The following is a 13,875-nucleotide window of genomic DNA, read 5'->3' as shown; positions in this document are numbered from 1 at the left end:
TGTGACACTGTGCAGCTCCTATGTGCGTGTGCACATACAAAACTTCTCAGTTTTGAAAATGTATCTTTTCTATGATTTGGAAATACTTTAGTTGGAAAACAGAGAAAACAAAAGCTGCCGCTGAACATGGCTATAAACATGGCTTAAATTAAAGCTGACAAATTTGCTGATGTTTGTAAGTATTCTCCCTTGATATAAATTTATGAGCAGTTTGGTTTCTATCAAGACGCAAGAAAGGATTAAGCAAATTCCTCCATTCTACTTGATTATTATGTTCATACAATTGAGGCAACTTGTCAAGTTTTTGTCATTTTTAAAGGTTTAAAAATTACAGCATCTGCAGAGCGTCACGGCAATGGGACAATAAGCTAATAAAAAGTCGTAGAACAACTTCAAACCATTTATATTCTGCTTTTCCTTGGTTAGTGTTGGCACTCAAACCCGTTGACAGGACAACCGACACAACATCTTCATTAACCCGCAGAGCAGAGATAATATATAAACAGAATGTCTTGTAACTGTAGCTAACTTCCAACTTTTGGAACGGTCTCTTATTAGGTTTTCTACTATTTTAGTGACCACTTCAACCTAGACCTAGGTTTTTTAGACTGATCAGAGTTCGGTTTTTAAGTCCGTTTTGAATTCAAATTTGCATTCAGACCTCCTCAAAAACTCGGATTTTGTAGACAAACGGATTAGAGTCCTGAATCAGACTCTAATCCAGGTTCGTCTGAATACACCCTTAATCACAACTTGACTATTCTATTTGAAGGTGTGTGTGACTTGGAGTGTAAAATTGCAGAGTTTGTCAGCATGAAAAGGTGTTGAAAAAGTTTTATTTTTTTATTATTATTATTATTTTTAATTAGTTTTTCTAGCTCTGTAACAATAGGAGCTGTAATGCTGGCCTTTTTTATATTTTGTTCAAACATGTTGAAATAGGAAATGCCATATAAACTGGCAATATTCCATGGTGGAATATTAAGAGCTTTCTTTGCAAACCAAAGAAATACCTTCTGTTGATGTGGGTCTGATTTTAACAGTGTGTGTCACTGTATACCAACTGCACTATGGGTCAAGAAGCACATCAGCAGATTCCGTCATGTCAGCTGTGATGTAGCAACATCGTGTGATGCATTTACTCACCATAGATACGTTTGTCATCATTTTCTGTCAACACTTGTCGTATCAAGTTTATTTTGTTCTTGATGTGTACTCGCCAACAAAGGGGAAACTATTTCTTTATGATGTGACTCTTTTTTCTAAAGGGAAACAGTCAGTAGCTTTAGATAAAGTAAACTTGCTGAGGCAACTGATTAAACGTTGTCCAAATAACGATGTTTTACATCAATTTGGTGGGAATTATTAGATATTTGGCAAATTGATTTTATTATGATTCAGAAGACTAATGTCATTACAAATAAACTGATGACATAATCAATGATTACCCCTCACTGCTCATGTTCGTTGCACAGGTTCCAAACATAGATGTTGTGCATTAGAAAATTCAGTTATGGTGATATAAGATTCTGGAAATTGCTTTCTGAAACGGCTCTGACATGTCACATGTCAGAGCTGTTTTTATGTGGTTGTGACTGTCATTTTTTTGATCTTGCCTCCATATGCACATATCCATAGTGCATATGGATGTGTGATTCAGTGAAGTACCTTTAAGGTTAAATGTCATGACCAAATAGTTGGAATGAACTTTGCCTTTTAAATGTGAGGGGCCATTTTGGACAAAAACTATGTTTTGTCTCTCACATCCTACGAAAGACTTATACACACAAAAAAATATTCAAATTGCACATATATACTATTCATTCTTGTGTTGTCTTGCAGGTCAAAAGTGACCTGTGGAAAAGAAAATACCTAACCTATCTTTTTCCGACTTGAAATTTTGTGTATTTTGTGTATGCGTATAAGAGAAAAATTTTATGCGTGTGTGATATTTTAGTAGTGTATATGCGCAATTTTAGTATTTTGTGTATGCTTGTGAGTGAGAAAAAAAATATGTGTGCATGACATTTCAATAGTATATATGTGCAATTTTAATATTTTGTTTCTGTATGAGTCTTTAATAGTGTGTGAGAGACATTACATAGTTTTTTTTTCTAAACTGCCCCTCATATTTAGGAGTTAGCATTGGTCACTTGATGTGCCAATGCTTATGGTGTTGTTTTATTGTCACTTCAGCATTGAAATGTGTATCATAGATAATGTTATTTTTTGTCATTTCAGTGATTTCCTTTATATTTTACATATCCTGCATGCAGCTCGAATCCTATCCAAGGAATTTATCTCAGCGTGTCATTTTTACCACAAACAGTGAGGATGCCAGAGTTATGTACTTCTTGCATACCAGCTATCTGCATTACACATTTTGTGTTTTTTAAAATTAGTTGCTTGATTAATATGAGGATTGCTCTTTGATGAACCAGTCGCTTCAGAGGGGCGAAACTTGCCTTTCCTGGTCTGTCGGTCGGTCGGTCGGTCGGTCGGTCGGTCGGTCGGACGGACGGACGGACGGACGGACGGACGGACGGACGGACGGACGGACGGACGGACGGACGGACGGACGGACGGACGGACGGACGGACGGACGGACGGACGGACGGACAGACAGACAGACAGACAGACAGACAGACAGACAGACAGACAGACAGACAGATAGATAGATAGATAGATAGATAGATAGATAGATAGATAGATAGATAGATAGATAGATAGATAGATAGATAGATAGATAGATAGATAGATAGATAGATAGATAGATAGATAGATAGATAGATAGATAGATAGATAGATAGATAGATAGATAGATAGATAGATAGATAGATTAGGACAAATGAGACCTTTGTTGGAGTTGAAATCAGAATCGCCCAGCTCCACAAATTGATGTAGCAAAAAACAAATTGCTTTTATCCTTCCCCTCAAGGTGACTGGCATTGTGCAATACAAACAGATGAGAGAATATGCATGACAAACGCTTGCTTTCTCCTTAACAACAGCACATTATAGTGCTGAGATTTGCTCCTCTATCACCTCCACCCACAGCACATATGGAACAGCCATGTGGGCTTGAGAAATGCCCAGATTTTTAGATGTGTTTACTTTCGTGCCATCCCCTTATTATATAACCTGTACAGCATGCTACATGGAAGAATACTGCTACTATGAACCATCAATTTAGACATATGGAGCTTTGGATTCCGATAGTATGCACAGATAACCCAAAACACACTCCCAGAGTTCATTTGACAAATTAAATATAAAGCACACCTGGAAATGTACCCATCTCCAAAAACTCCAAATCTCTCTCTCTCTCTCTCTCTCTCTCTCTCTCTCTCTCTCTCTCTCTCTCTCTCTCTCTCTCTCTCTCTCTATATATATATATATATATATATATATATATATATATATATATATATATATATAACACAGAGAGTGTGTATATATATATATATAATATATATATATATATATATACACACTCTCTCTGTGTTATATATATATATATATATATATATATATATATATAAAACACACAGAGAGAGTGTATATATATATATATATATATATATATATATATATATATATATATATATATATATATATATATATATGTAACACACAGAGAGAGTGTGTGAGAGAGAGAGAGAGAGAGAGAGAGAGAGAGAGAGAGAGAGAGGAACCGATCAACTTGTTAATCTTACAATGCAGTCTGGATGGATGATATGGGTAATCAAGTTGGCAAACCAAGACAAAGGACATAGATTTTCATCTGCTGCTCACTGTGATTCCTCCTAACCCCTAACACTCCCTCACACGGTTCTCACTTAATTTGAAAAGTGTGTTTAATGCAGATATACAATTCTCTCTACATCTCCCACCCAAACCCAAAGGCGTTGGGAAAGAAGGAACTGTATCACTGCTGCAGCAGAAAAAGATTCACAGATTCACTTTTTGAAGGGTAAAATCAGAAAAAAAAAAGACAGAGATGATTACATTTTCTCCTTACCAACTGTATAACTGACATATTTTTGCCCTCTGTGAATAAATGGTTTAAAAATGTATATTCATGTTTCCTTTCCTGGCAGACATCCACACTCTAAACATCCATGAAGAAAGTGTTTCCAACAGCAGGACCGGAAGGACATTAGGGACATAGGACTAGAGTTTATGACAGAGACAGCAGTTAAAAAAAGGATCGACCAGCTTCCTTATCTGAATTTAAAAACAACAAAGGTGAAAGTGTTTATTTATGCCTAACATTTCTTTTGTCTTTATTGCAATGGCCATCAGTTGAGAAGCCAAAAATATATTCATCTGTTTCTAAGGGAAAAATGCAATAAAAACACCTTTAACATTTGGAATGGGGCATTTATCTCTTATGAGTTTGTTTGATTTTCAAATGAGCAAATATGTTCTTCCAGAAAGGTTTTAATTTTCTTATGTGCTCTTCTCATAAGTGTCTTATCAACATATCTGATAGTTTGTATTCCTGAAAACATACACTCATATCAAATACTTTGTTTTTTTGAAACAGTATATCTACCCTATGAGAGATATATTCATGTGTCAGTTGGGAGTATAATTTATTTCTTCCACGTCTTAATTTTACAGTAATAATTGCAAGGAGAACATTTCCTGTCACTTATTAGTGGAACATGAAATCTGAATTAGAACATAATAAGGTTTCAGTGGAGTACTAGTGTTTTGATGTCATGCAACGCTGATATTCTCATTAATTCTGATGGGGCAGCCAGCTGTACACAAAATGATACCATTAAATTAGTTGATCAGGTTGTGATGAGAAGTAAAACAATACAATCTAATAATAAACATGTTTCATTATAAACTTAATATTTAAAAATTCTGCTGAATATGAATAAAACACTCTATGCTTTTTAGAATTAATCTTGTGTAGATTTCAGCTATAGCTCTGGAGCTGAAGGGTAATTCCAGTGGACTCATAATCTTCAAGGTGCAATGGTAGGAAGGGCACAATTTACTATTCGATCCTTTTTTTTTTACCTTTGAGCCATGTGTAGTATTGAGATTCCCCTTGAACACTCTCCTTTCCCATGCCTTTTTTTTCCAAATTAATTTTTGATAAAAGTTGTATCCTGTGCCAAAGCACATAAAGTGCAGATGGAAGGTGACAGTAAAAATGGGACTCTGAAGTGCAGCATCAGCTGGATAGAGATATATCAGCCTCACTATGTCAAAACATATGTGATGACTCAACCCTAAAAGCTGATAAGAGATCTACAATAACCAAAACTAGTTGAAAGTGAAAGTTTTCTAAACTGCAGATGGCACAGACGTACTCACATCAAGTTAAAGCAACATGACTTTCAGTTAGAGTCGCAGTTTTGTAAGGCTTTTCAGCTCTCTTTTCTCTGAAGGGGGAAAATTAACCTCAGATCCAAACTTTTTATGAGCAAAGGAGAGAAACTGAAAATGATGACAGATACCAGGTTCTCTTGGTCCTTTGGGAGGAAAGTTAAAAGAAAAGTGAGGTGTGTTGGGACTCACTGCTGATTCACTGGTGGGAAGAGATGTGAGTGGGAGAGTGTTTGGACGGAAAGAAAGGAGGTATGGAGATGAAAAAGAGCATTGTCAGATTGTAGCACTCCCCAAAGGGGAAACATAAAGCTCCTTAGCACGTGCCTGAGCACTACTGGTGACATTTGTCCATACAGCTATGACAAAAGAGCAAGCCAGGCGACCCTGCCTGAACACCAATCATCTGCCTGCCCCATCTCTGCCACAGTGCTAAAATGAGACTGTCATTTTGTACTGCTGTTCTTTCACTACATGTCACTGCATGGCAAAAAAAGATTGATGCTCTTCCTTTTTTCATTCTTATTCAGAACCCGACTCTTTGTGGTAGGATTAGCTGATTTGGAACGCTGATGAAGCTCAGGCAGCTCAACTGGGCACTAAGATACGTCTTCATTATGCGTAAAGTGCTCCTAAAACATCATCATTAGCCTTGAGAGAGCTGGATGGCAGGCCGTGGTCTGGAATGGGCCTGCCATGTAAAGGCCTGTCATTTTAAAAGAGGAATCTGGCTGCCTATGTCAGGTTTCTAACTGCTTTCATACAGTTAGATGTTCTTGTGGATAACAAATGCAGCTGAAGTCAGTTTTTGCCATGAAAGTTTTGAAATTTTTATGAGAGTGAATTTGTCACTAATTTCACTGTGTGTTATTTTAAAACCAGATTTTAATTGTCCTACACTCAAAGAAAATTAGTAAAAACTTTTCTGGCATAAAGGCAGCCATGACCTTCTGTGCTCTTAATCTTAGTCACCACATAGGTGTTTTCTGTGCTGCTTACACAGGTAAGGGCAAATGTAGAATTTTGCTGCTGATGAGTCTGACATTTATCTCCTGAAAGATGCGAAGCAAAACTATAGGCAAAATACAGGGAAGTATTGAACATAAGCACATCATGAAGGTAAATTGTAGTGGTGATTGTGGATGCTCTTACATATATACCTGGCTCTTTATTTAAACTAAAAATGCATTTTATTAGTTGAGTCACAAATTTGTCAAAAGCAAGTTATCAAGTTTCAAGTTTTTATTCATTTTTAGGTTGACAAAGTGTTCATCAATCAAAAGATATTAGGTGTGAGACTGATGGTTTAAAGATCCATCCATGAATAGGAACATCTCAGTAGTGTTGTAGCTCTTGGTATTTCTGTGGTATTTCATGCTTGCTCCAAAAGGTAAGTTGAAAAACATTTTAATTCCAAACACATTTTTCATGTATAGGCACAACCAGCCTTGATAATTGGGAAGCTTTCAATATCCAGAAGCAACTTGGGAGAACTGTGACAAAATGTTAATACGCTTTTGAAGGTAGCAGAAGAAAACGTTGCCTGACTGAATTTAAACTTTCTAACTGCACCTCTGTTCGCCTCCAGGCTGCCAGTATTTGAAAAAACATAAAACAATGTTGTTTTTCTTTCTCTCCTTTTTTTTCACCCAATTCTGTGGAAAGTGAAGAGTCCCATATTACAATCAATAAATATGAAATAAGGATATTAATGTGTCATTAATTTATTTTAACTGGAAATAAATACAAACATAATCAATCAAATATAGAATTAATTATATGTGATTTAAACGTGTGGAGATCATTTTAAAACGTCTAAATATTTAACAAATTAATTTATTTCATGTTCGTATGTTGAACCACATCATGAAATAATTCAAACTGTCAACGGCACCCATAAAACAGAGTGGTGGGCTTGGGGCAGACCCTGACGTCTGATTGTTGTTCAAGTTCAAGACTGAGCGCTAGCTGGTGTAAGCTAGTGGGCGGGGCTAACATTGATCTTGAAGTCTGTCGTAGCGTTCTCCATGAAGGACTACTGTGAGCTCTCTGGTGAACTTATTAGATATAATTCAGACCAAACTAGAGATGTAGAGGCTGAAGTTTCTTACCCAGAGTTTGTAGTAAACAATTTACAGAAATTGTTAAAGTTATTTTTTTCTTGTCAAATTAAAATATGAGATTAATGAAGTATTTTTAAGGTATATTGGCAGAGTTAAATATTAATAACTTTAACTTTTAAAGTTGATTGTAGCTCTCTGCTCTGACGTACCATAATTATATACAATCAGCAACACAATAGTGTTTGTTTATACCACTTTAGAGACATAGTCCTTCATCACTTCTTCAGCAGTTCTTAACTCTGCAGTCACTGGGTTGGGAGCTCACTCAATTGGACTTTATTTCAAACCTCCAAATTTATTATGGTGATCCCTTACTTCTATCTGAAGCAGAGCCTCCTCTCTTTGACGGAGCACCTCCACATCCTCCTCACTGATCTCAGACAGGAAAGCTTGGACTCCTTCCTCAGCACCTGCTGCTTCTCCAAACAGTGGGTCCTCTTGATTCAGGTCACTGGATGGAGTCTGGGGACTCTGAGGACACATGAGGATTACACAAAAATTAGAGTCATCTATAAAGTTGTCATATACTTGAACTAATACCTGTAGAAAAAATGCAAAGGTGACATGAAGACCCTGGGATTTATCTTGAGTTGAAATAAATATTGCAACAGTGTCTTCACTGTCAGGGTTCTTACTAAAACCAGCAAGATAGAGCACATCACCCCACTTCTTAGGTTCTTCCACTGGCTCCCTAGAGCTCAGAGAATTAAAATACTTAAAAACACTAAATGACTTAACACCAAAATACATTAAAGAACTGCTGTTGTTGGATCAACCTTCCAGACCACTCATGCTTTCTGGTTATGGACTGCTCTGCATCACAACCAGAACCAAGCATGGAGAAGCAATATGCAGCTTCTATGCACCACAAATCTGGAGCAAACGTCCAGAAAACTGGAAAGCAGCCGAAACAATAAACTACTTTAAATCAAGGCTAAATACCCACATGTTTAGAGTTGACTTTCATGAACTGTAACTGGAATATTATTAATTTTAGTCATTATTCCAATATTTTATGGTGATAATTATGATCCTTTTGATTATAACATTTGAGAATATGTGATATATGTTGCTTTTTTTGTTTTGTTTTCATTTTATAAACACCTTAAATGAAAATGTCAGTTGGGTCCTCCAATCATTTGGAGGACAATATGTAACTCCCTGTCAAAAACAACCAATCAGACCCAGGAGGAATGTCTTAGCAGTCTTCATTACACGTGTGCTCTCCATAACAAACAGCACTGATCAAGCTCAAGATTGACAGTGGGCTGCAGCTGTGCTAATGAAACAACTTAACATTACAGAAAGACTTTTTTTTTAATGTGAAACATTGAAATGAGAAATGTTCAGTGCTACTGAAACCTTTAGACATGATTGTAGTTGTTACCACATACTTTCTGAAATGGTTTTTAAACAAGTGAGGATTAACAAAACTAAACAAAGACGCTGCAGTAATGTCCTGGGAATTCAATGCTATGCGTCTTTTTATAACAACTGAAAAAAAAATCAGCAAGAAATAATGACAAAATTTTTGCTTAGTGCATTTTGCTGTAATGACTAAGAGAACGTAGAGCCACATTAATTCCACATGCTCCCACTGAAACACGCAAAGGAAAGAAAAAAAAGAAAAAGTCATGGTCTCCGTTTTTGCGTTGCTAAAAACATTGCTCACTTTTGTGAGGTTGATTGCACAGCTTCGAGGTAGACGGTCCAGTATGTATGTGTCAGAGCACAGGGACCAACCTGGGCTGACTCACAGCGCTGTGTCTATTGGCCTGTGTGACTCACCAGTCAGTTAATTCTGTAACAGTGTGCTCACTCCTCCTCAAAGATACACGCCACTGTGGAATGAATTAGTTTAGCAAACAGACAAGGGGAAAAAAAACTGTCAAAACAATCATGCTGACACTTTATTCCATAAGTTCACAAGCTGCTGACATGCTCAAACAACTTCAAGTTTCCTCTTATTGATTTCTAGTCCATTATGATGGTTATTTTAAAGAAGTGCGTGGGAAACAGCCAATACCTTTGGTTGAGAAAATGGATCCGGATGCATATGTATGAGATTCAAAATGTCGCCTTTAATGATCTGATATTTTCCCAATGCAAATGTTTTCACTTGCTCCACAATGCATAAGATCTTTTTGGATCAACTAGTTGTTCCATAGCACACCCACTGATTAGTGAACTTACCAGGAAACAAAGAAAGTGGTCAGAGAAATATAATTTACCATTTAGCTTTCCACCCCCAGAGGTCTCTGTGTTGCATTTTTGCAGACCTTGCTGATGTGTCTTTCAGAGAGGAATAAAATTATCAGTTATGTGACTTTTGTATCATAAAAAAGATGAATTTTAGGGGTTCTATGTGGAAACAAATGTTCTTCATTAAACTGGTTCTGCTAGATCAAGCTGCAGTTCTCTTTTCCGGTTAAGAGTACAGTTAATACTTAAGTACATGTCATTGAGTAACTGTTGTTAGAAGACAGAGCTGCTGACCAAACTTTTACTCCCCCTCCTCTGTTCGAGATTACTGTTTCACTGAGACATTAAAAAAACTGTACAGAATATAAATGGACTTTGCAGGACCTTGGTGAGACCTTCCAGAGCAAAGCATTTAGATAGACATAAAACAACAAAAATGTTCTTAGATTACTGAAAGCATGAACAAAACCTCTGCATGGAGATAGAGTGGTCCTTTTACCATGTATATAACGGGTGGGAAAATAAGGTCATAGTGGCAATGTGTTCATTCAGTGAGGAATGTGAAATTGGATGGGCACTGCTGACCAACTCATCAAGCCAACATCAGGCTGTTGCAGTTCTCCAAATAAGTCCCAATAATTATTTTGGTCCAGCAGCTGCTCCAGTAGGTTATCTGTTTTTAATTCAATCACTGCTATAGATTTAACCACAACCATTTTAAAATTCAACTTCAACAAGTAATTTGTGTTTTCTCTACCAGTGAAATGCAGTCAGGGGAAGGCGGTGCCTCATCTGATGTCAAACAAAACCAATTTGTCTACTTGACTGTTCTATAAATTTGTATAAACATCAGGTTTTAAAAACTGTATTGTTTCAATATTTTAGAGTCAAAATCCTGAATTTACTCAATACATGTTAAACATGGGAAAACAGTGAGGTGCAGCAGTGAGGAGCTGTGCCTTACCTCTGGAGATTTACTGCCACACACTCTTACTGAAGCAGGCAGCTGGCACATTCATTACTGTCCCTCTTTGTATCAGAAAAACATCTGATCATACATGTGCTACACATATTGATGTTCCACAGTGTGTCTAGCATACTTAATGAATCTGTGTTCTTCTGATTGGCCATAAATGTGTAGTACAAATGCAATGGGTAAGGCGAAAGTAAAAGCCGCACTGATAGGGGGTAGCACTGGTCCCTCTGGGATGGATGGATGGATGGATGGATGGATGGATGGATGGATGGATGGATGGATGGATGGATGGATGGATGGATGGATGGATGGATGGATGGATGGATGGATGGATGGATGGATGGATGGATGGATGGGATGGATGGATGGATGGATGGATGGATGGATGGATGGATGGATGGATGGATGGATGGATGGATGGATGGATCCAGGTGATTTTCTTTGGGCAAGTAAATAATAGATTCCAACATGCCTGCTCAGACAGATTAATAAAAGTGATGACAAGAGAGTTTCAGCAAAAAACAGTAAAGCTGACAAAAACCGCAGCAGCTCACCAAGGTATTTTCACAATTGTGCTCAACATCAAATACTAGAGTTATTAACCCTCAGCTCTGACCTGTTCACGCAATGATAATAAAATAATTCCTACCAGCCATAAAATAGTATAAGTTCCAACAAGCTGTGTGGCACTAGTAAATCGGAGTGGAACACACTACACAGGGTTTCAAAGAAGCTCTTGTGTAGATACAAAGGCCATCTCATTTCATCTCATCTCATCTCATCTCAGCTCAGCTCATCATGCCACTCTCACATGAATGGTGGTGAAAAAAGAGGATTTTCGTCCACTGCAGCAACTCACCTTATTCTTGTCTTTCTGTGCGGGAGGGAGCAATGCCCTTGATCGCTCTGCGATTTTCTGCAAGACAACCAAATGAACAGACAGGGTAAAGAGAACTGATTTCTCCTCTATATTAAAAGATTTGTTTTTATTCCTGCCACCATGTGAACAGGCATGTATGGTTTTCTGCCAGAAATGCCAGTTGATTCAACTCCTTACAGCCAATGGAACATGGCTTTGAATTCCAGCTACCTTCTGAAGATCCCCATAGCGCTGCACAGAATCTGAGAGTTCAGTCTTCAGTCTGGTCAGACGTAAACGATCTTGCTGTGCAACAAAACAAGATTAGCTTTAATTAGCACAACTATTGTGTAATCTGCTGTTTATTCTTCAATTGACAACCCATGAGGGAGGTGTGGCAGGATAAAATACCCGTGAAGACCCGCTGATTATATCAGAGAGCTGTTTGATGAGATGACTTGTGCTGGTGATGACTTTGTTGGTCTGCTGCTGAGTGGAATGTCTGGGGCAGAGACAGAGACAAAGAACTGGCTTATAGGAAGGCATGATATGACATGTTCTCAGTATAAATATTGAAGCCATACATATAATCCACTGGTCTCTTTATTAACAGCAAACACAAATCAAGTATCAAAAATGGCAATTTTCAATAAGATTTGGTAGCTGGATCATAAACCCCATTATTTATAAAAATGCATTATGAAAACTTATTAACTGTGTGAATTTTCAAACAGTGTGTATCTTATTTAAAGTAAAAGAAAAAATAACAGTTACCAGAAAATATTCAAAAGTTGTTTTCAGTGAAATGACTTCATAATATCAGGGGGGAATATAAATTCAAAGATCAGAACCAAAATAAATTTTAGCGTTTCAGTTTGTGGTCTGAAACTATAGAGCAGTTTGACCATGTCCAAAGATTAAAAACATTTCAGACTTCTGTATAAGGAAATGCTCTACACACAAAAAAAGAGACTAGCTTGATTATATTGTGTTGTCATGATGTTTTATAGCATTATTAGCATCAATAGTATTGTTGCTGTTTTTGTTCATACTATAGAAGTAATATTAGAAATACTATTATCTATGAGAATATTGTCAGAACATGATTGGATGTAAGGCATCAATCAAGAATCTGAGAGTAGTAATGTATTGCTACGATACTTAGAAAAAAGAAGAAATCAGAACATCGTTCCACTTTCTCTGACTGTATTGTCTGTTTTGTTGGTGGTTCATGAAGAGATGTTGGCTTAAGCATTTCTAGTTTATGACTAGCTATAGTTTTGCTGATGCAGGACTACCCATGGCATTAACAATGGGTGTGGCACCCCTGTAGAAAAGGCTACATCTCAGAGAGAGGTTTATCTGATCTCTCTGTCTGAGGTCAACGATGACCCGTAAAATATTCACCAGTTTCAGATGAACACACACAAACATTGACCTTCTGATGGCAGCAGATGTTTTAGAAACTTGTTCCAGACTAAAAGACACCCAACATTTCATTGTCAAAACATAAAAATCAAGTGAGTTTTTGTGGGTTGTTTACATGGGTTGTTGTTTGTCTTATTTTCACAGCATATCATGCATAAGTTGTACATGATTGCACAGCATATTACTAAAAGGTTCAACTTGTTTTAAGTTTGGTTCCTTTTCCTTGGTTTCATGTCAGGAACAGCACTATGTTAAATATTGTTTCATTTAAATTGTATGAATACAGTCTCAGCCTCCACACTTTTTTCCCTCAGTGTTTGAAAACATATTTACAGTTGTTAGACTTCCATTCCATAGTGCTGCAGTACCATGCTGTGCCAGTAGGAGAAAGTATTGGCGGAGAAAACGTGTTTTCTCTGACACTGAGTTACTTTCCTCATGGTCAATAAGTTTCTCAACTCACTTTTCATGTTTCAAGTATCAATGGTATATAAACAAAATGTTTAAAAAGACAGTTTTTAATAGTATAGTGATGATTAACCGAACTCAATATTGTAACATCCATACTCTCCCTCATTTCATGTTTGTTTTTTGTCTGTAACAAGTGCCGCTCAGGGAAGAGGTAGAACATACAACCATTTTCATAACTCTGCAGTATGTGTCCTAGAATGTCAGGTTAAGACTGTTATTAAATATCCATGCTGTCAGGTCGTCCTGGGGTTACAATACACACATCACTCCTCCTTGCAATTTTCCTGACTTGACACTCTGTCGGTCTGGTGTGCAGAGATGTCTCAGTCATGGATTCTCAGAAAGTGATCCCCCTAAAACTGATGGCAGAGGAAGGACCGGTAGACCACAGAAGACGCTTGTCAACATAACTTTGGGTCTGTTGGTTAAAAATAATTTAAAAATATATTTAATAAGTTAGGATATGC

General features: G+C 37.1%; 1 protein-coding gene across 5 annotated transcripts in view; it reads right to left on the bottom strand.

Moving 5' to 3' along the window:
- Nucleotides 1–13,875, bottom strand: part of tsnare1 (T-SNARE Domain Containing 1) — a 122,621-nt gene that overhangs the window by 44,356 nt on the left and 64,390 nt on the right. For all 5 annotated transcript variants that reach the window (XR_008606709.1, XM_055042057.1, XM_055042058.1 and 2 more), the window contains exons 5-8: nucleotides 11,921–12,011; nucleotides 11,741–11,815; nucleotides 11,510–11,566; nucleotides 7,788–7,943 (exon numbers count right to left, since the gene is read on the bottom strand). Coding sequence is in view for 4 of the 5 variants with exons in the window: in XM_055042057.1 (XP_054898032.1) it covers nucleotides 7,788–7,943; nucleotides 11,510–11,566; nucleotides 11,741–11,815; nucleotides 11,921–12,011 (379 nt within the window). In the remaining variant the exon portion in view is untranslated. The remainder of the gene's footprint in view (nucleotides 1–7,787; nucleotides 7,944–11,509; nucleotides 11,567–11,740; nucleotides 11,816–11,920; nucleotides 12,012–13,875) is intronic.

Source organism: Poeciliopsis prolifica, unplaced genomic scaffold (assembly GCF_027474105.1).
Source record: "Poeciliopsis prolifica strain line A6 unplaced genomic scaffold, Auburn_PproV2 SCAFFOLD017, whole genome shotgun sequence".
In the NCBI taxonomy this organism is placed as follows: domain Eukaryota; kingdom Metazoa; phylum Chordata; class Actinopteri; order Cyprinodontiformes; family Poeciliidae; genus Poeciliopsis; species Poeciliopsis prolifica.
This window is presented reverse-complemented; position numbering and strand designations above follow the sequence as displayed.